This window comes from Triturus cristatus, chromosome 1_2 (assembly GCF_964204655.1).
Source record: "Triturus cristatus chromosome 1_2, aTriCri1.1, whole genome shotgun sequence".
In the NCBI taxonomy this organism is placed as follows: domain Eukaryota; kingdom Metazoa; phylum Chordata; class Amphibia; order Caudata; family Salamandridae; genus Triturus; species Triturus cristatus.
In genome coordinates this window covers 1092799117-1092826366 of record NC_140580.1, presented here as the reverse complement: position 1 = coordinate 1092826366, position 27250 = coordinate 1092799117, and the positions used below count along the sequence as shown (strand labels likewise).

General features: G+C 45.1%; 1 protein-coding gene across 5 annotated transcripts in view; it reads left to right on the top strand.

The window, feature by feature from the left end:
- Positions 1 to 27250, top strand: part of RAB14 (RAB14, member RAS oncogene family) — a 254427-nt gene that overhangs the window by 207435 nt on the left and 19742 nt on the right. For all 5 annotated transcript variants that reach the window (XM_085613605.1, XM_085613611.1, XM_085613619.1 and 2 more), the window contains 2 exons: positions 23650 to 23737; positions 24204 to 24234. In XM_085613605.1, coding sequence (XP_085469731.1) covers positions 23650 to 23737; positions 24204 to 24234 — 119 coding nt within the window. The remainder of the gene's footprint in view (positions 1 to 23649; positions 23738 to 24203; positions 24235 to 27250) is intronic.

Here is a 27250-nt window from a genome sequence, read left to right as displayed (position 1 = left end):
TTGTCAGCCCCTGTCCAGGTGTACTCTGAAAGACAGAGAATTTATGTTTATGGGCTGACTGAGAAGGGTAAAGCTCCTTCTAGAGGCAGCTCTCCGGTGAAGAAAAGAAAGGAGAGAGCAAGATCGTCATCCAGAAGTAAGTTTCAGATTGCTCTCCCTCCGTGTCGGGATCGGAGCTGAAAATACCTTCACCGGCAGCGAAGACGTCGACCAGAAGACCATTGACGGCGGGCTCACCGTCGAACACCGGTCGTCGTCGAAGACGGCAGATACGTCACACCCTCTGCCATCGTCAACCCGGTGACGATCGGCGTCGAGGAGTAGATCTCCGTTGGTGCGGGCTCGCACAACGTCGAAAGTTAGATCGTCGTCGCCACCAGTGCGGCATTCGACGTCGAGACATGCTGCACCGTCGCCAGTAGAGCGGCGATCTGCGCAGAAGCGGGTGTCTCCGTTGCCGTCAACCAGGCGGCGGTCAATGTCGAGACAGGCATCGTCGCCGCCAGGTACAAGGCATTTGACGTCGAAGTAGACTCCCCTGTTGACGCTGACCAGGTGGCGTTCAACATCGAGGACCAGATCTTTTTCATCGGCGAAGAAAGATTCATCGTCGGGACCCAAAGTCAAGTATTCCAGATGGCGTTCGACTGCGGTCTCCATCGATTCACACTTTAACTTCTCCCAGACGCTGTGCTTCAAGGACGAGGTCGATGAGGTTTATTGCTTCAACGTCAAGACATTCGACGTTGAAGCGGGGAGAGAGGTCGATGTTGAGGAGAAGATCCCTCTCAAGACTCGCCGGTGCTGCTTACATATAGTCGTTCGACGTCAAGGCATTCCCCTTCGACGTCGCATTGCTCCTCCAGGCATCGTTCAACCTCTAGAGGCCGCATGGAGTCATCGCCTTCAGCAGCAAGCTCTCATGTTATTTTGATGAGATGTTCTTCTCCGTCTCCAGAGGCACGACAATCACCAAGGCCAACGTCACCAAGAAGGCAAAGGTCTCCTTCAGTACATCTGTCACCAAGATGGCTCCTTCCGATCAGCCATTGGCAGAAAGATGCTCCTGGGCAAGCTAGATGGCCTTTGGACTATTCCAGTCCACTACACGATCCCCGTTGGAACGTTTAGTACAGGAGGTGGACAGATCACCTGTTGCTCGGACCAGGGATCGTCAGGACAAATCTCCGGAGCATAGACCATCTCATGCTCACCGTCTTGGTCTTCGTCATCTCACTCTTCAAAAAGGGACTATTCACCTACCCTTACGGATGGCCCTCCTTCTAGAGTGTCACCTATCGATGACATCAATACTTTTCACGATCTCCTCGCTAGAGAAGCACTGAATCTGAACATAGATATGTCGGCTCCGCAGGCTTCCACCTCTATCATATTCTAGACTCTTCATCAACGGTCTACGTCCAGACCTTTGCTCGCACTGCTTCCTGGGTCTTATCGAACCAGTGATAGACTTTTTTCTCACCCCATCCTCGATTAAAGCTGCCCCAGCGAGGATTCAGAAAAAATATAAGCCTGCGGCTTTGGATCCTTTATTTTTAAAGTCCGATCCCCCACTGGACTCTGTTCATCGCGGCAGCAAAGAAAACTCATGCAGTCGCTACTTCATCCGCTGTCCCTCCAGACAAGGACAGTTGAGCCCAGGACTCTTGGGGGAGAAAGGTTTGCGGATCCGCAGCATCTTCCTTGAAGGTATCAATTGCTGCTGCCCTGTTAGGACGCTACGACAGGTCCTTATGGGATTCTTTGGAGCGTTTTAAAGAAAAGCTGCCACAAGAGGACAGACAAGATTTTGCAGAGATTCTCCAAGAAGGAGCGCTGGTTTGTAATCGGGTGATTAGTACTGCAGCGGACGGGGCTTCTTTGGCTGCACATTCATATGCACATGGCATTTGTGCACGAAGGTCTTCATGGCTGCGCCTAACGGCTTTAAAGCCGGAGTCTCAACATCGGATTTTAAATCTTCCATTCTCTGGAACATCTTTGTATTTCCCACACCGATGAAGAAATGGCAAGGATGAAGGCTGAGCTGGATACACTGAAGGTGGTAGGCCTAGATAAGAAAAAAAAATTCAGACGAAGATACCGGCCTTACAATCGCAAAAACTACCAACAGAGGGTTCAAACCCCTCAATGGCAGCAGAAGCAGAACCAGCAATCCAGGTCTCAATTTCAAAGCTGCAGAGGAGGACAACATCAACAATCCTCCGGCGCAGCCAATACTTCAGGGAAGCAGTGATCTTCTGCTTCCTCTAGCGCTGTTGCCCACTCAAGTGGGAGGAAGTATTTTGAATCATGTGGTAGTGGTGCAACATAACAAAAGATCAATGGGTGCTAAATATACTGAACAATGGATACACACTACTTTTCAGTGCACCACCAAAGAACATTCCTCCACTAAAGTCACATCCCCACCAACTAAAATTGCTAAGTCAGGAGGTGTCTGTCCCCCTCCAGAAATTGGCCGTAGAAGAAGTTCCTCCGGCTCAAAGAGGAAAGGGAGTCTTTTCCAGGTACTTTCTGGTACCGAAGAAAGACCAACTGCACAGATGCAGACCTATCCTGGATCTGCGATCTCTGAACAAGGTCATTCGGAGAGAAGTTTTGCATGTTGGCGCTACATCAAATATATCCGCTCCTACAAAAGGGGGATTGGATGTGTTCGATAGACCTCCAAGATGCGTACTTCCACATACCAATTGCTCCACGTCATCGCAAGTTCCTGAGGTTCATGGTGGGCTCCAAACATTACCAATTCTGAGTCTTACCGTTCGTCCTAAAATCAGCGCTGAGGTTATTCACAAAGTGCATCGCGGTGGTAGCCGCAGCTCTGCATCATCAAGGCCTCTTTGTGTACCCGTACCTAGACAATTGGCTGTTGAAGGGTTCGTCTCCACAGATGGTGAAGGAACATTTTCGAGTTTGTCTAAATCTACTTCACCGTTTAGGCCTTCACGTGAACCTGGACAAATCTGTCCAACAGCCCACTCAAACTCTACATTATCTGGGTGCCACCATAGACTCCGGTTTAGGAAAAGTGTTTCCTTCGGAGGGATGACTGTTATTGATGAAACAGAAATGCAACTCTGCTTCATGTGCACCAACCTAGGGTCGATGGCCTCTTGCTTATTTCTCATTTCCAACTCCAGATTGAAAATGAGACCGCTGCAACAAGATCTGGAAGACAAATGGGACCAATCCTCAAAACATTGGGAGGATCTCCTCTCCCAAGCGGCAAAGTCATCCATGATTTGGTGGACTCAACCGAAAAATCTTCTGGTGGAAGTGTCCTTCCACCAGTCTCTTCCACAGCAATCCCTGATCACGGATACATCTCTCCAGGGATGGGGGGCGCACTTGGGTTGTCTTCAAACTCAGGGCAGATGGTTGAGCAAGGAGCAGACCTACCACATAAACATGTTGGAGCAGCAGGCAGTTCATCTAGCTCTCAAGGCTTTCCATCCATCAATTCAGTCACTCGATTCTGATTCAAACGGACAATACACCCACCGTGTATTACAAACAAGGTGGAACTCACTCTCGCCCACTGTCCTTGGAATCACAAGCGATCTGGCACTGGCTTCTGGCAAGGAATCTCTTGATCACAGCAGTACACCTGCCAGGAGAATAAAATGTGCGGGTAGACTCTCTCTGTCGACACTTTGAAGAACAAGACTGGGTGCTCAACGACGACGTGGTGACAGACATCTTCCGGCAATGTGGTCGCACTCCCATCAACCTCTTTGCAGACGATCTACACAAGAAATGCCACACCTTCGCGTCCAGATTTTACCGGCCAGGAACGAGTGGGAATGCTCTTTTGATCTACTGGTCTGGAACATTTGCATATGCCTTTCCTCCCCTTCCTCTCATCCCGAAGGTGGTGACCAAGCTCATTCGATCCAGGATGAAGATGATCCCGATAGCACCGGACTGGCATTGCCAATGGTGGTATCCGGACCTATTGCAACTCTCAATATGTCCACACAGGAGGCTGCCGTACAGACCGGACCATCTGACCAAAATGGGCGGGAAGATTCTGCACCCCAGCCTTCCGTCGCAGAGCTTGGCGTCCTGGCTCCTGAAGTCCTGCAATACAGACACTTGAATCTCCCTCAGGACTGCATGAACATTTCGAGGGAGTCGAGGAGACCTTCCACAAGTAGTTCTTATTTTTTTAACTGGAAGAGGTTTTTCTTGTGGTGTATACGTAATGGTTTTAGTCCAACTAGTGGGCAGTAGGAGGTAATCTTACCTTATCTTCCATATTTAGCCAAGTCTGGTTTGAAGTACTCTTCTATAAAAGTTAACTTGGCAGTCATTACGGCCAACAGAAAATCACCTAACCCGCCCTCCCTTTTTCAACTCCAGGTGGTCAAAGATTTCCTGTAGGGGTTGAAGAAAGTTTTTCCTCCTGTCCGATATCCTTCACCTCCTTGGGAGTTGAATATTGTTCTGTCTAAGCTTATGGGCCCACCTTTCGAGCCCATTCATAAAGCCACTTTGCAGCACCTAACGTGGAAAGTTGCTTTTTTAGTAGCTATCATGTCAGCACGCAGTCAGTGAAATCCAGGCACTCTGCGCAAAGTAACCATATACGGTCTAACATCACAATCGGGTGGTTCTGAGGACACACCAGTCTTTCTTACCAAAAGTGGTGTCCGACTTCCATGTTAACCAGGCAATTTCACTTCCCTCTTTTTTTCCCAATCCTGCTACCCCAGCAGAATGGTCTCTTCACTCATTTGACCTCAAGAGGGTTCTAAAATTTTATTTGGAGGGAAAGAAATCCATTAGGAAGTCTGACCAATTATTTTTAAACTACGGTGTCGTCAGGACAGGTTTTCCAGCCTCCAAATGATCTATCTCGAGGTGGATAGTGTCCTGCATCAATTGACGAACAAGCCTCTATTGGTTTCCCCTAAGGCTCACTCCACTAGGGGAAAAGCAGCTACAGTAGCTTTCTTGCCTAACGTACCGACGGCCGAGATTTACAAGGCGGCAACTTGGAAATCGGTACACACGTTTACTAGGCACTACTGTCTTGATTCTGACTCCAGAGCCGATACCCAAGTAGGCCAAGCCTCCTTGAGGAATTTGTTCCAATGCTGATTTCATTGAAGTCATGATTTTTTCTCAATACCTGTTGAGTTTATGCTTATCGTTTGGCTAACGCTACTACTCCTCAAGACTGGCCTGGAACAAGAAGCTAGCAGTCAAAATGTTGTAGGTAGCTGTAATGAGAGGGGCGAAGAAGTAGTTTTGGTCTTACAAAATGGAGATCAGTCAGTCATGGGTCTGGCGAAGGAAGGCGATTCGGGGGATAAGTTTTACTCTGTCGGATCCCTCGAAGAGAACGGGAAAGGGATGCCCATTTTTTTGTGCGACCTGATTTTTGTCAGGCTACAGTCGAGAGAAGGTGGCATCTTCGACAATTGATTACTTTATTTCAGGCAAAGGGGACACAGATTTTTTTTGACTAAATTCTGCTAAATTGAAAGTTATATTTAAGGGTCAGACACAATTTTTTTCTTCTGAAATTCCAGCTAAAGAATTTCTAAATTCGATCTGAGGTGGATAACTGGACACAATAGGACACAATATATTTGCTGACTCATATAAGGTGCCTGATAGCCACTGATGTTTAGGTTTAATGCTATAATCGAATCCTTTTTTTTCTGTTTGTTTGCTCATCTGATTTTTTTCTTTCTTTTTGTCGCACCTTTTCTGCTCTATGGTGGGAGGGTCGGAGGGCTGGGGGGTCGACTAACAGCTTTCCATCACAGAGGACATAGGTCCTTATGCCGCATTAGGGGGGAGGGGGTGAGAGGGTAAATATGGGGTGGGAGCGGGGTGGGGGGTAAGAGGGAGGCACTGTTTTTGTTATCTATGGTCATGGCATCTTTTCTTATGTGAGAAAGAACGAATTTTTGGATATCACCAGTTTTGGGTTTTGGTTTGCTCCATTTATGGCTCTAATCTAGATGATCCAGATGTGATTAACTATTTGAGTGTTGAATTGGTGCTATGGCTTCACCCTCTAATCTTCTGTGGAGATTTTAATATCCATTTAGATAGTGATTTTGATTTAACTGGAAATCTCCCATATCAGGGAAGGAAAGTAAGTTTTTAAAGCTATTCAAGGTTTGACCAGGAAACATGGGTTGGTGGATGTTTGGCATTGGCATAAACGAGATGATTCAGGGGTCACTTTTTATTCAGCTCCACATAATAAATTAGTTTGTTTTGATAATTTTTTTTGTCTCTATCCAAATTGCCGAGACGGCTAAAATTGAGATCTCTCCTAGGGTTATTTCAGATCCTAACCCGATAATAGAATTGCCACTGAGTACCAAGCTAAAAAACAGAGACCTTGGACTTTTGAAAGAAAACTGTTGCTGAATCAGGCATATTGTGCACATATGCCAAGCTGGATTGAGGAGTTTTTCAAGATTAATAGAAATACAGCATCCGACTTTATGGTCTGGGATGCCTTTAAGGCTGGGGTACGCGGGGAAACTTAGTTTTTCCATATCTAACCAGAAGAGAATGCTGGGGGAAATTAGGGGCTGGATTGAACAATTGAGACTAGCGGAAATTGAATTTGAGGAAAATAGCGAGTAGTCTAAACATAGAGGAATCTCAAGATTATTGCTACTATTAACGTGAAAATTCATCCGCATTTCAGGGAGGATCTAGCTGCTAAATACGCGCACTATGGGGCCGAAATATGAATTGGGAGAAAATACAGGAAGGGTTTTAGCAAAGAGATTACAACAGAGGGAAGTGGCTAATCGAATCCATAGAATTAAAGACCATTTAGACCAGATACAGGACTCCCCAGCAGAAATCCTGAATGTGTTTAATAGGTATTATAACCAATTTAATACGGAGGGAGAGGTTGCAGGAGGAGAAGATCTGATGCAGGAATTTTTTGTAGAGCTTGAGACATCCAAAATGAGATTCTTGCAGCACCGATTACATGGGAAGAAGTGGAGGGGGCTATTATGTCTCTAGCTACTGGAAAGGCGGTTGGCCCGGATGGCATCCCTCTGGAATTTTTTAAGGACATTTCGACAGGTACTCCGACAAGATATTATGATGTTATTTCAGTCTGCCCAAAGGGGCTCTATCCTGGACTCCTGGCGAAAGACCACTATAGTAATATTTTTTAAAAAAAGATACGCCTGAGTTGAATTCTTCTTCGTATATACCTATCTCACTTATCAATTGTGACAGTAAGATTTGTTCCAAGATTTTGGCTTGTCAGCTAGGAAAAGTTATTACTCCTTTGGTATCAGTCCACCAGTATGGATTCATCCCGGGAAGGGATACAACTGACCATGTGAGACGTGTAATTGCTCTTCTTGATTGGCCTCAGGCAACAAAGTCTCCGTTAGGGGTGATCCTGTTGGACGCTGGGAAAGCGTTCGACAGGGTCTCCTGGCGGTTTCTGTGGTATGTCCTGCAATGGAAGGGGTTCTGTGTGGAATTCATCCAAGCAGTTAAAGCCCTGTACGTACTTCCAGAAGCTGTTATTCGTATCTCTGGACAGGAGTCAAGATAGTTTAGTATTAGTAGAGGTACTAGGCAGGGGTGCCCATGCTTTTCGCATTATATATCAATCCATTTCTCAATAAATTAAACCGTAGTATGAATATTAATCCAGTCAGATTTCATAATATGGAATATAGAACATTGGCATACGCTGTTGATATTGTGATTCTGACTAGCGATGTTCCTTGGGTGCTCCCAGCAGTGAGGGCTCTGGCAGAGCAGTTTGGTATTTTTTCAGGCTACAAATTAAATGTGGATAAAACCCAGATTCTTCATTCGCATACCATGCACCCTGTAGACCTGCCAATTATCTCCGAAGCAACTTATCTGGAAATTAAGATCACACCGCTAGTAGATCAAATTCCTGATCAGAATATTATACCAGTGATGGACACTGTTAATAAAAAAAAAAAACTGGGGAGGTTAGACCACTTAAATCTTTCTCTTCATGGGCGTTGCAATGTGCTAAATATGCTGATCCTTCCCAAATTTTTATATTTGTTCAGGACTGCTCCTCTAGAGTTTTCTACTTCTTGTCTAGCAAAGGTAGAGAGGATCTGTTCCAGATTTCTTCGGGGGTATCCGAGACCAAGAAGGGCGCTTAAATGGATGACTCTTCCGAGACACCGGGGAGGATGGGCGATCCCTCATTTTTTGTTATATTATTGGGCATCCATGATAAAGCATATGGGGATCCTTTTAGTTTGGGCTAAGGCTGAAATCCCGTTAGCTAGTAGACCAACCATATATGAATTCGGGCTGGGGAATGAAGCAAACAGCTGCCTGGGTAGGATATTAAGGAACTGGGGGTCTCGTCAAATCCTGCAAATTGAGCGGAAATGTGAAATAGAGGGCTGATTAGTCCCACATAGCAGAGGAGAGAGAAAAAGAGAAAGAAAGAGAAAGAGACAACCAAACGCAATCTAAGAGGACCTTAGAGCGGAATTTTGGATACCCATCAATTGTCTGTGTGATCAATCTTATCATCTGGTCATCCAAACCAAAATAAGATGCTTCTCTTGATCATAGAGAGCATCTAAATGGAAGTGATTTCACTCAAGGATGGTCCAAGGTTGTCAACGGATTGGAGTAAGAAGACAACCATAGTAGGATGATAGAACAATCGAAAGGAGTGCAGTGCTAACAAAAGAAAATAGAGTGGTGTGTTAAAATAGAATTGTGAGAAAACACTACTAATTTAATATGTGTCTCACATTCTAAGTAAAACAACAGTGCAAAAAGCAGTGTTAAACAAATAACTGCTGTATAGAGAGGTCGACATGTTTCAGCCTAATGAGATACATTTACCCCTGCGGCTTTCTTCAGGACCTTTGTTGTTAGATTTTCGCTACTGCAAACCAGTGAAATGTATAGTGATGAAAAGGAAAGATAAAGATAAGAATGTAAATTTATCTCACTATCATATAAAAGTGGCACAATGTACCACCTTAGGTAGATCCTCCGCCTCAAAAGGATGCAGCGTGCATCTGTCAAGAGAACAAATGGAAAGTGTCTCAGTCTTTAAAAATAAGAGTACTCCCAATATTATATTCGTACCCAGCCTTGTGTTAGGGGGCTTACCCGTAATGATCGAGGAACGGACCTCACCTCGCCTGGATCCTGGCTCAGGACTAGGAGGCCCCGCTCTGTGTGGAAGAAAAATTAAACTCCCAATATCTAGAGATTGATCATAAAAAACTTAATGCATCTTCATAGGTGTACTAGTGTAGTTAACTACTAGTAACTGTGTATTAAGTATTAGTTAATAAAACCACACATATGTCGTCCCAAAGGAAGAGACCCTAGCCCATATACTCGGATAAAATGCCATAAGAAAAGGGAAGAGACTGTATGAAAAAACCGTATGAAAAAACCCAACATCTCCTGCCTTTTTTGCTTGCCCATAATGCTCGTCGTAAAGTGTTATTATTGTAAAACAGAAAAGGGGTGTTCTCTGTAATGTTAAGGGCATGGGGGGAATAACAGACTGAGTGTGACAAACATTCTAAGGTCTTTTAAATAAGCTCATATAGAACTATCCACCAATGAGGGCCTAAGACTCGAGAAATAGCCTTTAAAACTGCAGGCACAATACCAATGTTATCTATAATAGGGCTCGTAAGGGTAAAGGAGAGTGCTCACCTATCCGTCGTTACCTCGTTGTGGCTGCAGAGTCAGGAGGGAGGTAACCCAAGCGTTCAACCCGGCATATTTATAAAGCCGAGAAAAACCTCGTAGGATTCAAACGCGGGAAATTGTGATGTCCGTCATCGCCTGTTGCCGGAAGAACAGCCAGGACTACAAGGTGACATCACAATGGAGGCGTCTGTAGTCCGTGTATTTGGATAGCGCGCTAAAGATGTGACTCGCGCGTTACAGTCTAAACTGGAATCGCGGATTAAGGAGCGAGGTGACTCAAACATTCAACAAGGCATGTTCATGAAGCCAAGAAAAACCTCATATATTTCAAATGTGGCAGTCTATGATGTGCGTCAATAATTGAGGCCGGAACACATCAAGGACTACAAGGTGACGTCACAATGGAGGCGTCTGTAGTCCGTAAATGTATTTTACGCGCTAGAGGTGTAACTCGCGCCTTGCAGTTTAAAAGGGGATCGCTGTGAATATGCACTGTAGCATTAACTGTGTATCATCTGGTTTATAGTTGTTAAAATATTTTAAAGCCACGTTACAGGCACCAGAATAAAGCGCTAGAAAACTCCATGTTGAAAAATAGAAGCAGAGACCATGGGAACATAAACACTTGACCGCTAATGTGTAATAACTGACTACAGAAAGGATGGCATATGTAGTTCTAAAGGAGATGTGTCGGTACAGATTATACCTCTTGAGTGCTTGTGTGCAAACCACTCATTACTTAGTGGGAGAGCCATATGAAAGGTTAGACCACTTAAATCTTTCTCTTCATGGGCGTTGCAATGTGCTAAATATGCTGATCCTTCCCAAATTTTTATATTTGTTCAGTACTGCTCCTCTAGAGTTTTCTACTTCTTGTCTAGCAAAGGTAGAGAGGATCTGTTCCAGATTTCTTCGGGGGTATCCGAGACCAAGAAGGGCGCTTAAATGGATGACTCTTCCGAGACACCGGGGAGGATGGGCGATCCCTCATTTTTTGTTATATTATTGGGCATCCATGATAAAGCATATGGGGATCCTTTTAGTTTGGGCTAAGGCTGAAATCCCGTTAGCTAGTAGACCAACCATATATGAATTCGGGCTGGGGAATGAAGCAAACAGCTGCCTGGGTAGGATATTAGAAAATAGCTACTATAAAAAGGCTAAATTTAAAGTACGTAGAATTGCTTCTCTAGTCTGTTAACAAGTTCGGCACAAGATGAAGATCCCAATTATAAATATCCATAGTCCATTATCGGCCTCTGGCATCCTCCCATTAATCTTTCAGGATTATACTGCATTTAGATGGGGTACTAAGGGAGTTTTCTTTCTGGTTGATTTATTTGATGGAGGCCAACTTCTCTCATTCATGAATCTACAGGGGAAATTTGGTCTATGCAAACAAGATTTTTTCAAATATTTACAGGTTCGTAGTTTTTTAGGGAGAGGTATGCCCATATGGATCAGAGCTAAGGTTTGACAAGATCCTTCTGATCAAAATAATACGGAAAAAATCTCCAATAGGAAAGTTTTATCAACAAGCTCAAAGCTCTCCCCGATGATATCTTCCCTTGGAATATAAAGTGGGAAAACAAGCTGGGAAAGATAGGTATAAACATTGAGGAATCTTTGGATTTGGCAAATCAGATTTTAATAACGAAGTCTCAAGGGCCAGCATTTTATGTCTGTCTTTGATCTTTATTATACTCCAGGAAAGATTAAGTGAGGGGAATTGAGGGGGTGCAAATGTAATAGGTGTGGCTTGCAGGCAGCAGACTCTGTTCATATGTTTTTTTCTTGCCCTAGATTGGGTGTCTTTCTACAAAAGGTCAAATTTTCTGGCTATTATTTTAGGGATCCCGATAACTATCACCGCTGATCTTGTAATTTTGGGCTTAGGATTTGACATGGAAGGAAATACAAGGTCGAGATCTATGACTGGATTTCTGTTTATTGCAATGACTATTGTTTGCTTAGGTATTACTTCCAAATGGATAAGCCCCGATCCCCCTACGTTTTATTAATTGGCATTCAAGGCTCTTAGCTATCTATAACTTAAAATTTTCAATATATAAAGTGAGATGACGCAGAAAGAGGGTCTTGGGCCGTCAAATATGGGCTCCTGTCTCAAATTGGCTACAGTAAGCCTGGGAAATGTATAACAACATTTTGTTTGTATTCTAGGAACTTTTGTTTTTGTTGGATTACTCTTGTTTTTTAAATAGGGGGGATAATGGATCTCGAGCCAAACTTTCAGCTGTATTTGAGAATTATGCAGTGTATCAGTGTATCAGTGTATTATCTTTTGTTATTTCAAGCTTGCCATTGTATCTTTCATGTCATACCTCGTGATGAATATGCCATGACTTGCTGTAGCGAATTTACCTTTGTACAAAGTCAAATATCTAATAGACACTCGAAACATGATCACCCTACTTTGCCAGTTGAGCTACGGTAACAATGCAACAAATTTTCATCTCCAACCACTCTAGGTACAACCAAAACTAGGAGCGATATGCAATTCATTATCTGGAACTGCTTGCCCCAATCCGCAAGGGCTTTTCAATCTTCTAAACGACTGGGTCTCAGCCACATCGTCACCTACTAGTCAAAACGGTGAGGTGCCTACTAAGGAATGCATCATGCATAGAGATAGTGCCACATGCAAGACTACACATGAGAGTTCTCCAAGAGTGTTTAGCATCGCAATGATCGCAAGTTGGGGGGAGGTCAGTACATGGAAAATCTTGTGTTAGTTTCACCCAAAGTCCATCTGGCACTACAATAGTGGAACACCTCAAATATGCTGAAGGGATAGCTTCAAAAACACAATCCCGCTGCTGACAGTCACAACAGATGCATCACTAATGGAGTGGGATGCTCATATAAAGGACACTGTCCTCACAACAACAGACCATGCACATCAACATGCTGGAGCTTCTAGTCATCTATATGGCTCTCGGTGTTCTTAACAAACATTACAGGGAAAAAAATGTCCTTTTACGAACAGACAATATGACTGCAATGTATTACATCCTGAAAAGGGGGGGCATTCCATCCAACTGTCACAACCTCTGTTCCCTAGAACGTGCGTGGGTGTGCGCGCGCGCACTACAGTAACCCCGAGCGCGCAGTGCCCCAATTGTGGCGCGCACTCACACAACGCAGCCCGTTCGCGCCGCCACTTTCAAAACGCAGCTACTTGCTGCATTTTTTTCTTAATAGTGCACGCCAGCTGGGCAGTTTGTGGGCCTTCGTGAAAGTATTCTTGTTAATTGCCGCGCCGTCATGCGCTGCAATTAACATGAATACTTTCACAAAGACCCACAAACTGCCCCGCTGGCGTGCACTGTTAGCAAAGGAATGTGGTAATCTAAAGCGCGACGTGTTTTTGATTCTGAAAGAACACGTCGCGCTTTAGATTACCGCATTCCTTTGCTAATAGTTGGCATCTGCGGGGCTGAATGTGGGCCTTTGAAATAGTTTTCATGCTAATTGCAGTGCACACGGGCGCTGCAATTAACAAGAATGCTATCTCAAAGGCCCACATTCAGCCCCGCACTATCAGGAAAAGGAATGCAGAGTCATCCACAACGTGTGCTTTCAGAATCGTCAGTTCTTTAGCTAATAGTGGGCAGCTGCAGGGCTGAATGTGGGCGTTTCAGATAGTATTCTTGTTAATTGCAGCGCCGGTGTGCACTGCAATTAACAAGAATACCATCTCAAAGCAGGCCCGGTTCTAGCGGGTGGGCCGGGTGAGCCAGGCCCACCCAAACATGAGCCTGGCCCACCCAAACAGGAGCCTTGGCCCTCGCAGTGAGGGCTTGAAGACAGGCGCGCAACGCCATGGGGCTCAAAGTACTTCAATGCCCAATCCTGTTGTGTGTGTGCGCCAGGGCTGAGACAGCTTCCCGGCGCGCGCGCATACACAGTTTTAGAGATTATCACAGGCGCACCCAGTACTTCACAGGTCTTTAAAAGACCATTTACATGTTAACGAGGCTTTGTTTGGTTTTTCACCCCTTCACCTCCACATGGCAAAGGCGACAATGTTCTGCTCCACATGGCAAAGGCGGCAATGTTCTGCTCCACATGGCAAAAGCGACAATATTGTGCTGCATGGATATTTCTTTTATTATGCAGCGCCCGGAGAAAATAAGTTTGTTTATTCCTATTCACCTTTCCTGACCCCTGCAGCTGCTTGTCACATCAGGCTGTGACACTAAGTTTGACTAATGAAGTAGGTAAGAGAATGTGTTACTATTTGTTTTTCTTTTTAAAATCTGCACAGGCCCAGCAGGACAAATACTTCGTGTGTGCTTCATTTAAACAGTTTTTAGGTCTCGCCTGACACAGCGCATGCGCTGGTCTGGCGAGACTTATTGAGAGGGCTCCAAAAAGTGCTACCAGGCCAGCCTAGAGCTACAGTGCACGTGCGCGGGCGCGCGCGCCGCGTTTTACCGCGATTACTTTCACGGCCACAAGGCCGCTTTGATGTTTGATCGCAATCGCGATCACTTTCACTTTCCCGGCCGCTTGGCATAGCCAATAGGTCTCGCTCTTGGGACCTTACAAGTATTTAGTTATGCAACTGTTGCATGGCTAAACACTTATAAGGTCCCAAAGGCGAGACCTATTGGCTATGCCAATGCTTGTTATCATTATCATGGCCACTGCAGGACAACAATAAGACAATACAAACTGCCCAGATAACGCTGGTGATAAATGATCCTGCTGGAGAGAAATCATTTGTCTGTTAGCAGTTTTTAAGTGCAGATGAACTGTATTTTATGTGGAAGCTCAGTAGGTTACTACCTTTGTCACAGAGATCCTTGTGCTACTTGCAGTTCAGAAGGTACAATCCTAACATAGGACAGTGACCAATGAACTGTCATCAAAGAGCTGCATACAAACATGAATGGTATAGTTAGAACTTCACTTTCTTTTTTTGTGCTGTAGTTAGAACTTCCCCAGTCTCATTATTCTAATGTTGCTAAAATGAGCATGTTTGGGCAGATATACATTTTTATCAGTAAAGCTGACCCCCATGGAATACTCTTTAAATCCTGAGGTTGTGTTTCACCAGACCAAACCCTCTTAAAACATGCGGCCCACCTGTATGTATGACATGTGATTCCTACACCTTGTAATCCTCATTGGCTTATGTGACATTCCCTGTAGACTGATTTACACACTTGTATGATTCATTGTCTCTATAATGTGTGCGTGGTGTAAAGTACTGACACACACTACAATGATATGAGTAGCGCTGTACAACAAATGAAATGCATATGAGAGAGCGGCTACGTAAAGATGAGGGGCACTGTTGGAGGGTGGCAGTGAGGGAATCCGAGGAAGAGGTCATGGGGTGGAATGGGGAGCTAGGGAGAGATGAGGGCACTGCTGGAGGGTGGCAGTGAGGGAGTCTGAGGAGGAGGTCATAAGGGAGATGGGCTACAGAGAGAAGAGGGGCACTGGTGGAGGGTGGCAGTGAGGGAATCTGAGGAGGAGGTCATGAGGGGGAGGGGCTATGGGGAGATGATGGGCACTAGTGGAGGGTGGCAGTGAGGGAATCAGAGGAGGTGGTCAATAGGGGGGTCATGGAGGGATGATGGGCACTGTTGGAAGGTGGTAGTAAAGGTTATTTATGGAGAAAGAGGTTATTGGTGCGGCGCCAAAAAAGATTTTCGCATCACCTCTGAAGCCGGCCCTGTCATGGCCTTTCTGTTTTTGTTTATTTAATTAGCAGTCTGGTCATAAGGGCTACTGTGCAACATACTTTAAAGTGTGTGCTAATTATATTTACCACTATATTCAATGTTTTAAGTTTGAAGGTGATTTTACTAATTTTTTTACCGGGAAAAATTAAAGTGGAGCCTGATGGTGCCTGATATGGGGCTGGGGCCCAAGGTCAGCTGTGAGATAAGGTGCACTGGACAGGAGTAGTGGATAATCAAGCCTGTAAGGGAGTGCGTTGCCGAGTCCGGGGTCAGGTGGAGGTAGGTATGAAGAGGGATGTCTTTTATGGTTAGCAAATAACCGAAATAAAGATTTTTGAATTGATTCTCCCTGAAGGCTTGCATAGAGGGAGCCTGTAAGGGAGTGCGTTGCTGAGTCCGGGGTCAGGTGGAGGAAGTAATGAAGAGGGATTCTCCCAGAGGAAGCCTGAGTAGTGTCACTTGCCTGATACTCCCACCTCAGAAACCTCCTCTTTCCATCAAAGGAACATAACATGGAAAAGAACACTTTTTGAGAGTGATAATATTTAGAAAGGGATTTGGAAAAGAGTGCGTTTTACTGGGCCTTGTAAGACTAAGAAGAGATAAAGGAGGGACCTGAAGCAAGCCTGCCTAGACATATATGCGACAAATCGAGCGAGAACCGGCTGTGCAGCGGTCAAAACAGGCGATCGGTCATAACACAAGTGCCTACCTGGATCACCCCAAGCGGTTCTTGTAATTGCCAGCCAGGGGACGTGTTTGCAATGAGGCGGCATTGGAGGCAGCCGAAAACAGCCAGACTGCAGCATAAGAGGGGAGGGTGCCTGTGGGGTTGTTCTGGTGCCACTCGTGGAGTAAGTGGGCTATGGGGAGCAAGATTTGAGATATAGAAAGACAATACATGTATTCACCACTGTAAGAATAATGTTAAATACTGTTAAATGTTGTCTCCGCTTCAGGTATAGGAATGTTACTGCAAAAGGTCACAGGGAGCACCCCTCACATGTTAGAGTCTTTGTTCACTCTCCACGGGAGGAGGCACAGATTCAGTGACTGGCGGCCCTGTCCTCTGGCTCCGTCGGCGTACAACTGGGGCACTGATTGCCCCACTAAACAGCTAGCTGGATTAATAAAAATCATACACTGGTGATTAGATATAGATTAGACCGAAGTCGGGAATGTTTTCAACTCCAAGGCATGTTTTTTTCTCTAAATACCATGAGCTTAAGTATGCATATTCATTAAAAGCATGCATTTTAAAAGCGAGCACACTTACTAACAAGCACCGACGCGCCTATTTTACCAGAGCTTTGCCCTCTCTCGAATCATAGAAATCAGAGTCCTCCTGGCTACAACAAATGACTCCTCGGTAAACGTGCCACCCGGACTACATTCAGACTCAGCAGTTGCACAGTGCGTGCTCTAGACTCCAAGGGCCCTTTCGACAAGGAAGAAAGGAGCAACTATGGCCTTTTTGGGAACTAACCTCTTAGTGACATTTACAAAGCAGCACCATGGATGAACTTCCATAAATTTACAAAACATTGTGTGGTTGTTCAAGCAAGACAAGCTCTAGCTGGACAAACAGTCCATCAGACATTATTTCAGACAAACGCACCATCTCATGCCTAAAGCCATCGCGAGGGGGATACAGCTTTACAATCTATGCATAGTATGTGTATCTGCAGCCAACACATGCTACGAATGGAGTTTACTTACCCTGTAAGCATCTATTCATAGCATGTAGTGCTGCAGATTCACATGCACCCTCCTGCTTACCCGACCGCTATTAGATAGTGAGAAAAATACAGCATGTTCAACAGCAAATGGTAATTTACTAGACTATATCCTCACTCCGTACATGGCAAGGGGAAAAACACCTATCAAAGGAGCCGTTGAACATACACAATATCTCGAGGGGGAGGTGAAACAACGCAGGACGTCAATCATAAAACTTCATTGAGAAAAACCAGGATACAGAGTCCAAGCCCAATACTAGATGGCAGGAGTATGCATAGCATGTGAATCTGCAGCACTACACGCTTCGAATAGATGCTTACAGGGTAAGTAACATACTCCTTAAATACAGTGTCTAGTTACAGTTCTCAATCTTTTTTGGGGGGTCTAGATACAAAGCAACTCTGCAGCGGCCTTTACTCCCTAACTTGGTTTTGTTGAACTGTGTACAGTATATTTAAAATGTAGTCAATAGGAGTATGTTTCATTGTAGACAAGAGGTACTAATGTTTATTTGTACCGTCTCTGCTAATTCTGCTCTATCCTTGATGTTACTTTAGCCTTCATTTTTATCAGTAAATTCAAACTGTGAAAATCAGTGATTCACTTTATAGGGAATGCCTTTTTTAGCCTTCACATATGATAGTTGGCATTAATTATTTAGAGACCTGTATGTTCGAGGCATGTGTGCTGTCTGTACACATGCTTTGCATACTCCTGTCATCTAGTGTTTGGTCCGTATGTTTCCACGTTGTTTTTCTTCCAGGAAGTCTTTCCAGTCACAAGGTAAGGTGACTTTCGGTGACACATGGACATCGACTCCATTGTTAGAAAGTTTTTTTCTGCCATCAGGTTCGGTCGTGTATTTGTTGCACTCCGGTTCGAAACCGCTCTTCAGGTTCCCCTCGGTGCGCAATCCACTCTATCCTCAATCGTATTGTTTTTTTTGTCTGCTTATCCACACTTTTCCATGTATTGTAAACTTTGTGGGTGGCCTTCGGGCCTTACTGCGCCCGTCCAGCCTTCTGTCAATGCAACGGACTCCATTTAAATTCTGTCTTCGGTGCCACACTAAGTACCCTCTCACCGACTCACATCAAGTGTGTAACTTGTGCTGGTCTCCGGAGCACAAGGAAGAAGACTGCGACGCTTGTAGATTGTTCCAGTCCAAAAAGACTCTTCGCTATCGGCGGGCTTGATGTTGTAAAATGCAGCACCAAGGTATAGAACACGCTCCGGATATCTTCAATGAAGAGTCGGAGCATGAAGACGTCAAGGCGTCCGCGGCAGAAGAGGCCTTCTCCATTCCAGAGTCTGGATTCGGAGCTAGAGATAGATCTGAAGTCCAAAGATGTGCCTCCGGGACAGGGTGCTGGGAGTACCGAAGGGCCCCTGCCCCCTAAACACACGCCTAAAAAACATAAGGCTTTGGCTCCACCTCTGCCTTCTGGCCAAGGTCGGCACCCAGACAATGTTTCCGACGCCCCGCCACTCGGCTCTGCACCAAAACAGATAGTCAAGCCTTCCGATTCGTGGCCGAGTTAGCCGAAACCCTCCACGCCAAAACGGAAGCATGCTTCGGAGCCAGAATCTTCCGCTCACAAAAGCAAACCCATCGCTGCACCTAAACTTTCAATGCCGTAATCAAGACAGCCTCTCAGAACCTTCTGACCCAAAATTAGACATTGTTCATCCCAAATTGGATCCCAAACAGAAGAACATTTATATCAATCCTATACAGGAGATATTCATGCTAAATCTCCACTTATACACAAGCTTCCTTCTAGAGACTCTCGCTATAAGATTCCTTTGAAGGAGGAGGACATGGCTACCAGCCCTGCGTATCCTGCCCCGTCATCCCCTGCACCTCTACCCTCTTCTCCACATTTAGATCCTCTACAATTACACCTCAGGGATCTCCACTTTCACAGCCTGGGGGGGATGATATTGATGAGGAAGATGCTCAATTACTTGTAGTCCCATGGAATGATTACACCATTGACCCTCCATTAGACACTGATCCAGACTTTTACCCTGCAAAGCCATCCCCACCTGATGATAATATGGCTTATCAAGAACTACTCATTGCTAGAGCAGCAGAGTACCATGGGATATTGTTACATTAAGAGTCATTAGAAGAGGAATTGTTATTCGAAACACTTGGATCCACTCACAGGTCAAGCCAGACGCTCCCTATGCTAAAGAGCATGATGAGGCATGCAAATGACATCTTCAAAGACCCTGTGCGAGCACGAATTACATAGTCGATAAAAAATATAAACCTTTGCTGTCTGACCCTGTCTGTATCAAAGGTCAGCTGCCTCTTGACTCCTTTGTAGTGTCCAATGCTTGCAAAAGAGCTAATTCTCAAACTTATGGTGATGCACCACCTCCAGACAAAGAATCTAAGCTCATAGATGCTTCAGGAAAACGTGTAGCTGCTCAAGCCGCCAATCGCTGGCGAATCACGAATATACAGGGCCTACTAGCTAAATATGGCTGGGCAGACTGGGATGAAATGGAGCAACTGCTCCAATATCTCCTGGAAGAACACAAGGCTAAAACTCAAGAATAGGTTCAAGAGGGCAAGCTAATTTCAAACTCTTCAATTAGGTATGGTCTATACGCTGCCAACACCGCAGCTAGAGAAGTTAATACCAGCATTCTCCTTAGAAGACATGCATGGCTTAGGATTTCCGGGTTTAACCTATTAGTCCATCAGTTTAAACACCCCCTTTGACAAGGAACATCTTTTTGGTCCTGAGGTCGATCAGGCTCATGAAAAGATGAAAAAGGACACCGAACTGGCAAAGTCCATGGGACACTCAAGTCTCCGTCAAATAGAGGCTCCTCTTGCCGCTCCTTTAATTGGGTAGGGTCTAAAACTAGACCCGAATGCTTCCCATCACAAAGGCAAAAACCCAGTCCACTTCCTTTAGAGGTTTCTATAGAGGAGGGTATACAGCAAACTACTCTAAAGGTAGGGGGAAAGGGCGTTACACCTCGTAACGCCCCTTCCCCCAATATGCATTGACTTGCCCACACTTCCCCTCGATTACTTAACACCTGTCGGGGGAAGACTTCAACACTTTCTCCACATTTGGCAATTCATCACCAACAAATGGGTAATCGGACTTATCCAACATGGTTATTGCTTGGAGCTTACCACCAACCCTCCAAACATTCCACCTTGTTCTCACAAACTGTCACCAGACCACTTACAGTTACTCAAACAAGAAGTGCAATTGCTCTTACTAAAGGGTACCAAAGAACCAGTTCCATTACAGTATCAAGGTTCGGGGGTATACTCTCTCTATTTTCTAATCCCCAAGAAGGATGGCTCCTTAAGACAGATTCTGGATCTCAGAATGCTAAACCAATACATACTGTCAGAACACTTCCATATGGTAACTCTTCAACAGGTGCTTCCACTTTTACATCAAGGGGATTTTTTGTCCATAATAGACTTAAAAGGCACATATTTTCACATTCCAATTCATCCAGCGCATCGCAAATACCTCCGATTTGTGATAGCAGGCAAACACTACCAATTTAAAGTACTCCCATTTGGAGTAACTTCTGCTCCCAGTCTTTACCAAATGCCTCACAGTAGTGGCAGCTCACCTAAGAAGACAACACATTCACGTCTTTCCGTACCTAGACAACTGGCTCATCAAAGCCAGCACGTATCACAAATGTCTGCAACACATTCAGGTCATGCTGGACCTGCTCCACCAATTGGGTTTCACTGTCAATGCGCAAAAATCTCACCTGCAGCCTTCACAGATACAGTATTATCTGGTAGCCATTCTCAACACTCACACACGTCTAGCCCCTCTCATTGCAGCCAGAATTCACAACATCCAAACTCTATTGCTACAGTTTCAAGCCAACCAAACTTTGCCAGCCAAAACTTTCATGCAACTGCTATGAATGAAGGCGTCCTGCATTGCAATAGTGCCCCATGCATGACTACACATGCATTCTGTACAAGAATGCTTAGCACGTCAGTTGGTATCAGTCACAGGGTCAATTAACCAATCTAATGTTTGTAGACAGCCGCACCCATTGTTCTCTGCAGTGGTGGAACCTACAAAGTCTATCAAAAGTGCAGCCCTTCATCGACTCTCATCCACAGATAATGCTAACAACGGACACATCTCACAGGTTGGGGTGCCCCTCTCCACGATTACACAATCCAAAGTCTCTGGAACAACAAGCACAAACATCTCCACATCAACTATCTAGAGCTTCCAGCAGTATTTCTAGCACTGAAAGCTTTTCAGTCTCATCTCATAAGCAAATTTGTCCTAGTCCGCACGGACGACATGACAGCTATGTACAGAATCGGGGACGCACACTCTCTCTCCAACTGTCACACCTTGCTGAGCATTTGGAGCTGGGCAATCCTTCACAAGATTCATCTTCTGGCAAGGCACCTTCTAGGAGTAAATGATCATATTGCCGACCTCAGCAGAAAGAGGCAGCACATTCACAAGTGGGAACTTCATCCCCAAGTTCTCCTTCTATACTTTAAATGATGGGGATTTCCACAAATAGATCTATTCGCTACAGTGAACAACTCAAAATGCCCAACCTTCACCTCCAGGTTCCCACACTCTCTATCCAAAAGCATTGCCCTGTGGATGAATTGGTCTTGGATTGCCTAAGCTTTCCTGTCTCTCCCACTCCTTTCTTTTCTGGTTCAGAAACTCAGGCAAACATCTCTCACACTGATTTTGGTAGCTCTCATTTGGGCACGCCAACCATGGTACACCACCCCGTTGGAGCGGTCAGTAGTTCCACATCAAAAGCTGCATCTAACCTCCAGTCTGATCACTCAGATCCATGGAGAAATCAGGCATCCAAATCCCAAGGAGCTCAATTTAGCAATTTGGCTCCTGAAATCATGAGTTTGGATAGCAAGAAGGCCTACTACTAGAGTTTCTTATGCAGCAAAGTGGAAGAGATTTGTAGTCTACATTGTTACCTTTTGCACCTTGCAGCAAACTGGTCTAGCTTACACTTCTATTCGTTTGCACCTTGCAGCAATAGCAGTGTATTTGCAGAACAGACAGCATTTATCCTTGTTCAACGTTCCTGTCATTAAAGCCTTTATTGAGGGCTTAGAGAGAGTAATACCACCCAGAATACCTCTGGCACCAGTGTGGGACCTTAACATTGTACTTACAAGATTTATGGGTCCACCCTTTGAACTGTTACATAATTTTCCTTTACAGTTCATTTCATGGAAGATTGCATTTCTCATTGCAATCACTTCATTATGGAGAGGTGTTGAACTGCAGGCATTAACCTTAGCAGGACCCTTCTTTCAGCTTCATAAAGATAGGGTCGTTTTTCGCACCAATCCAAAGTTCCTCCCTAAAGTAGTTTCTGCTTTTCAAATTAATCAATCGATTGAGTTACCGGTGTTCTTCTCTAAACCCGATTCTGTAGCAGAACGAGCTCTTCATACACTTGATGTTAGAAGAGCGTTATTGTACTATATTGAGGACAAAACATTTTTGTAAGGCAAAGCAACTGTTTGTTGCATTTGCTCCACCTCACAAAGGCAGTCCTTTCTCTAAATCTGTCATTTTAAGATGGATTGTTAAATGCATTCAAACTTGCAGTGCAAAAGCTAAAAACTTTATCTCCAACCCCTACAGCTCATTCCAAACACAAAATAGGGGCATCTATGGCCTTTTTAGGTAACATTGATATATACATCTGTAAAGCAGCAACATGGTCTACTACACACATTTCCCAAACACTATTGTGTGGATATGTTAGCTCGGCAACAAGCCAATATAGGGTAAGCAGTGCTAAAGACACTTTTTCAGACAACTGTAACATCTACTGGTTATCCACCGCTTTGGGAGAAAACTGCTATATAGTCTATGCAAAGCATGTGTATCTACAGCACACATGCCTCAAATGGATTATGTTACTTACCCAGTAAGCATCTGTTCTTGGCATGTAGAGTTGTAGATTCACATGCGCCCTCCCACTTCCCCAGACTCCTGTAGTTGTTTCAATTCTCATTATTTACATTACATATGCATGGACATCTCTATCCTAAACTCTTATTCCATTCTCACCCTCTTGCGGGAAAACAACCTAACAATGGAGTCTATGCCCATGCGCAGTATCACCAAAAGGAGGAGTCACCTTACTGCATGACTGGAAAGACTTCTTCAAAGAAAAGCTACTTGCAAACATCTGGACCCAACACTAGACGGCAGGAGTATGCAAAGCATGTGAATTTACAGCTCTACATCCCAAGAACAGATGCTTACTGGTTAAGTAACCCAATCCTTTTTAGCTCCGAGTGATGGCACTGGCAGCAACATAGCATGTTAAAAAAAAAATAATAAAAAAAATACCATTGTTGCTGACAGTGTTAGACACTGAAAGATGCCTACGTTCATTTCTGTTACTAACACCAGGTACGTTTCATAGATTTTCTATCTTTTTCCAGGTGATCATTCTCATAGGAAATAAAGCTGATCTCGAAGCACAGAGAGATGTTACATATGAAGAGGCCAAGCAATTTGCTGAGGAAAATGGTGGGTCTCTTGTTTTTCTTTATATCTATATGCATAGGATAAGTAGAAGCTAAAGGGAATACTTGTTCCTTGAAAACCTGTGCAAGCTCTTGTGTATTTATCCGGAAGTGGAGAGGATTGTACTTGCCCTATTCAATTTGGTCCAAGGGCAGTATTTATGGGAACTATGTACTTCATTGAGTAACTGTTTTGCAGTGTGGTACATTTAAGTGTGTTTTTTTGGGGTATTGAGGGGGTTTGGATAGTGCGTGGAGAGGTTACCCCATAGACATGCCACTAACCTGATAAACATTTTATCAAAATCTCCACTTAGAGGAGGTCCAATTGAAGACCCTTTTAGCCCGGACCAAATTATTTTTTTTAAGTGTTCATATACTCCTAGCAATTAACTGAATATTTAAATATAGCCAAGTGACTCTGCATAAAAGATATGTCTGAAAATCTTTAACACTTATATTTTTTGTAGGCTTATTGTTCCTTGAAGCAAGTGCAAAAACGTGAGTAAACTATGTTCTCAGTTAAATTTTCATATCAAACTGTATCCAAGTTGCGTGTAAGCTTGAGCACCATACAAGGAGTTGTATGTCCATATTTTTATTTTTATTTTATTGAACTTTCTGTACATAACATTCTTGGTGCACAGTGAAGCATCATACACAAAGCATACAAAACTTACGGCAGTCAGTAGGTTACAAAAATATAAAACACATGAAGATCTGTAAATAAATGTACCACTGAGGTGGAATGCGCACATAGCGAACGGGCACCAGACCCGCAAACCCTCCCTCCTGCCCGCATTGATGTGTCTCCCTGGGAACCAAAGCACCGTAGTTATGTGGCATCCAAGGTGGTGCAGCAGAGGATGGGCTGCAAAAAGCAGGTTAAGTGACAGAAGTGTGGATACTACCATCAAGCTCGGTGGAAGCATCACCACTTGTCAGTTTCTCTAGTGGAGAAATGTGTCGTATAAAGCCCCCAGATGTTCTTGGGTCGACTGGGGGGGGGCGGGATAGTTTGCTGAAATTCTCGGTTTGTGTACTAAAATAAAGCATGTCGTGCGACCACTGTGGGTGTGGGGCCCTTAGACCAGCTGATAGCTACCCTTTACTCCAGTATTGGAACTTTCCTAGATTCCCATAGCTTGTATCATTCCCCGTCGTCGGAATGGGAGTCTCAGTAAACAAAATAACATAGCAGTAGGTACAAAAGAGAAAGAAAAAGGCCTAGGCCTCATTCCCTTTTGTCGCATATCCACCTCTTTTTGTAAAAGAGACCAAAATAAAGCAACAGCCAATCAGATTAGCCTCACCCCACGGAACCCTCCTGAGAGAACCTCAGATTTTCTATTGCACATTGTGCTTAGGGAGTTTCCTTAGAGCTCTGCTCACTTCAACTCTAGTTGACTGCTTTTTTCCACATTTTTTCTTCAGAACTGTTTGGTGTTTCATTCAGAAATGTCTGACAAGGAGAAGAAAGCTCTTTTCAAGCCTTGTTCCACCTGTGGCAAGAAGAGGCTGTATGTGGAGGACAGGCATAAGGACTGCATTTATTGCCTGTACCCGGATCATAATGCAGCGGACTGCAAGATCTACCGCACCTTCTGTACGAAGACCCTCCGGGACCGTGAGGGGCGCCTTCTCACTTGGCTCCAGAAGGTAAAGTCGAGGAAGGGAACTCTGTCAAGTGACAGTGAGGACTCATCATCTGGCACCTCATCTTGAAGGTCAGTGAAAAGGGGTAGGGCTTCCCCTTCACCATCCTCAGAACATCCTGTTAAGGCCTCAAAAAAGACCCCCGTGAGTCGGAGTCCGAATGAATCTCCTTACTACGGTGCAAAGGAGAGGGAAGGACAATCTGCATCAGTGGTAGTCTGCTAAAGCTTTTAAAAAGCCCTCTTCTCTGTCTTCTGAGAAGTCAGAGAAAGATTCCAGTTCGTCGACGACACTGCAGAAGACTCCGTCGACAAAGACTTCAACATCTCAGGTAAAAAAAGTTACACCATCGACGGGCTCGTCCATATCGACCTCCGTGTTGACGAGGGTGTCGACGGTGTCGACGACGACGGTGTCGACGACGACGGTGTCGTCCAGGAGAGCAATGACGACGACGATGGCAGGAGTGTCGACTGTCTCGTCGACGGTAGTGTCGACGACGCCCATCTCTTCGGCGACGATTCAACCGTCGACGGTGCATCTTCCGTCGAAGACCTCGTCGACGATGGTTTCTCTTACAACCCCATCGCCGACGGTACCGTCACCGACATCTTCGTCGACAGAGAGGTTTACAATATCCTTAAAGAGAATAACACCTGATATGACGTCACCAAGGAGGGTTACCCCCTTGCCTCCCGCACTGTTGCTCGAGGAAGAAGACGACTCTGACAGGGATGATCAGGATTCTTGTGGCTATGCCCATAGTCCCTCACAATTGTTGGTAAAATGTCAGGACACTGATTCTGAGGGCGAATACACTCATGGGTACTCATACCAACAAACCTATTGTCGTCAGGAAAGCGCAGGCCAGGAGATGGTTTCAGTCCCTTCTTCCCTCCTGGCAGATCTCCAGGGCATGTTGCAGGATTATAGGAAGAGCTTTCCTCAAGCTCCTCCTCCTCCATCTTCGACTTTCTCTGCAGTACATACTGTGCCTACACAACGGCTTCTGCAGTGTTTTCTCCGGGAGAACCATCCCGAATGGTTTCACAGCCACAGGTGTCCAGCCCAGGTTTACCTCCAGTGGACCAGGATGTTCAGGAGGATTCCTCGGACGAGGATCAGGACAATGGCAACCGGTCTAACCAGTGTGTTGAGTGGGAGGATTATGTGATCCCGGATCCAGCTTCACCTACTCTGGATCCAGTGGATTCTCCCCGGCAGACATTGGGGGATTTCACAAACTGATTAAAAGAGCCTCCAGTAGATTCAAGCTTCCTATGCCTTCAGGTCAAACTGAATGCTTCCTTTATGATTTTATGGAGCCCTACAGGAAGGTGGTCTGTTCTATTCCCATTGTTGGCCATGTCTGGGACGAGGGTTTGAAGGCAATGAAGAACCAGACTATTGTTGTTTCAGTTTTGCCACGCCTGGAGAAGAAGTACAAGGCGCCTGAGGACAGTCCAGCATCCTTGATAGGTCAACTGAAGCCGGATTCGGTGATATCCCAGGCGGCGCAAAGAAAGTCTCACAATCCTTCTGCACCACTGACAACTCCCGATAAAGAGGGCAGGCGCCTTGATAATGCGGGGAAACGGTTTTCCTCCATGGCGAGTATCTTGGTACGGGCAGCGACTGCGTTGGCGATCCTTGGTAGGTACGATCGCCAAATGTCGTGCGACCTCTCACCATATTTGGACCAGCTCCCACAGGAGTCCAAGGCGGAGGCCAAAAAGATTCTACAGGAGGGAGAGGCTACATCGGCGGAAGTTATCGACTGCGCCATGGATATCGCCACCACAGCTTTCCGTTCACTGGCAGGCACAGCTGTTCTTCGTCGCCAAGGCTGGCTCTGGGCGAC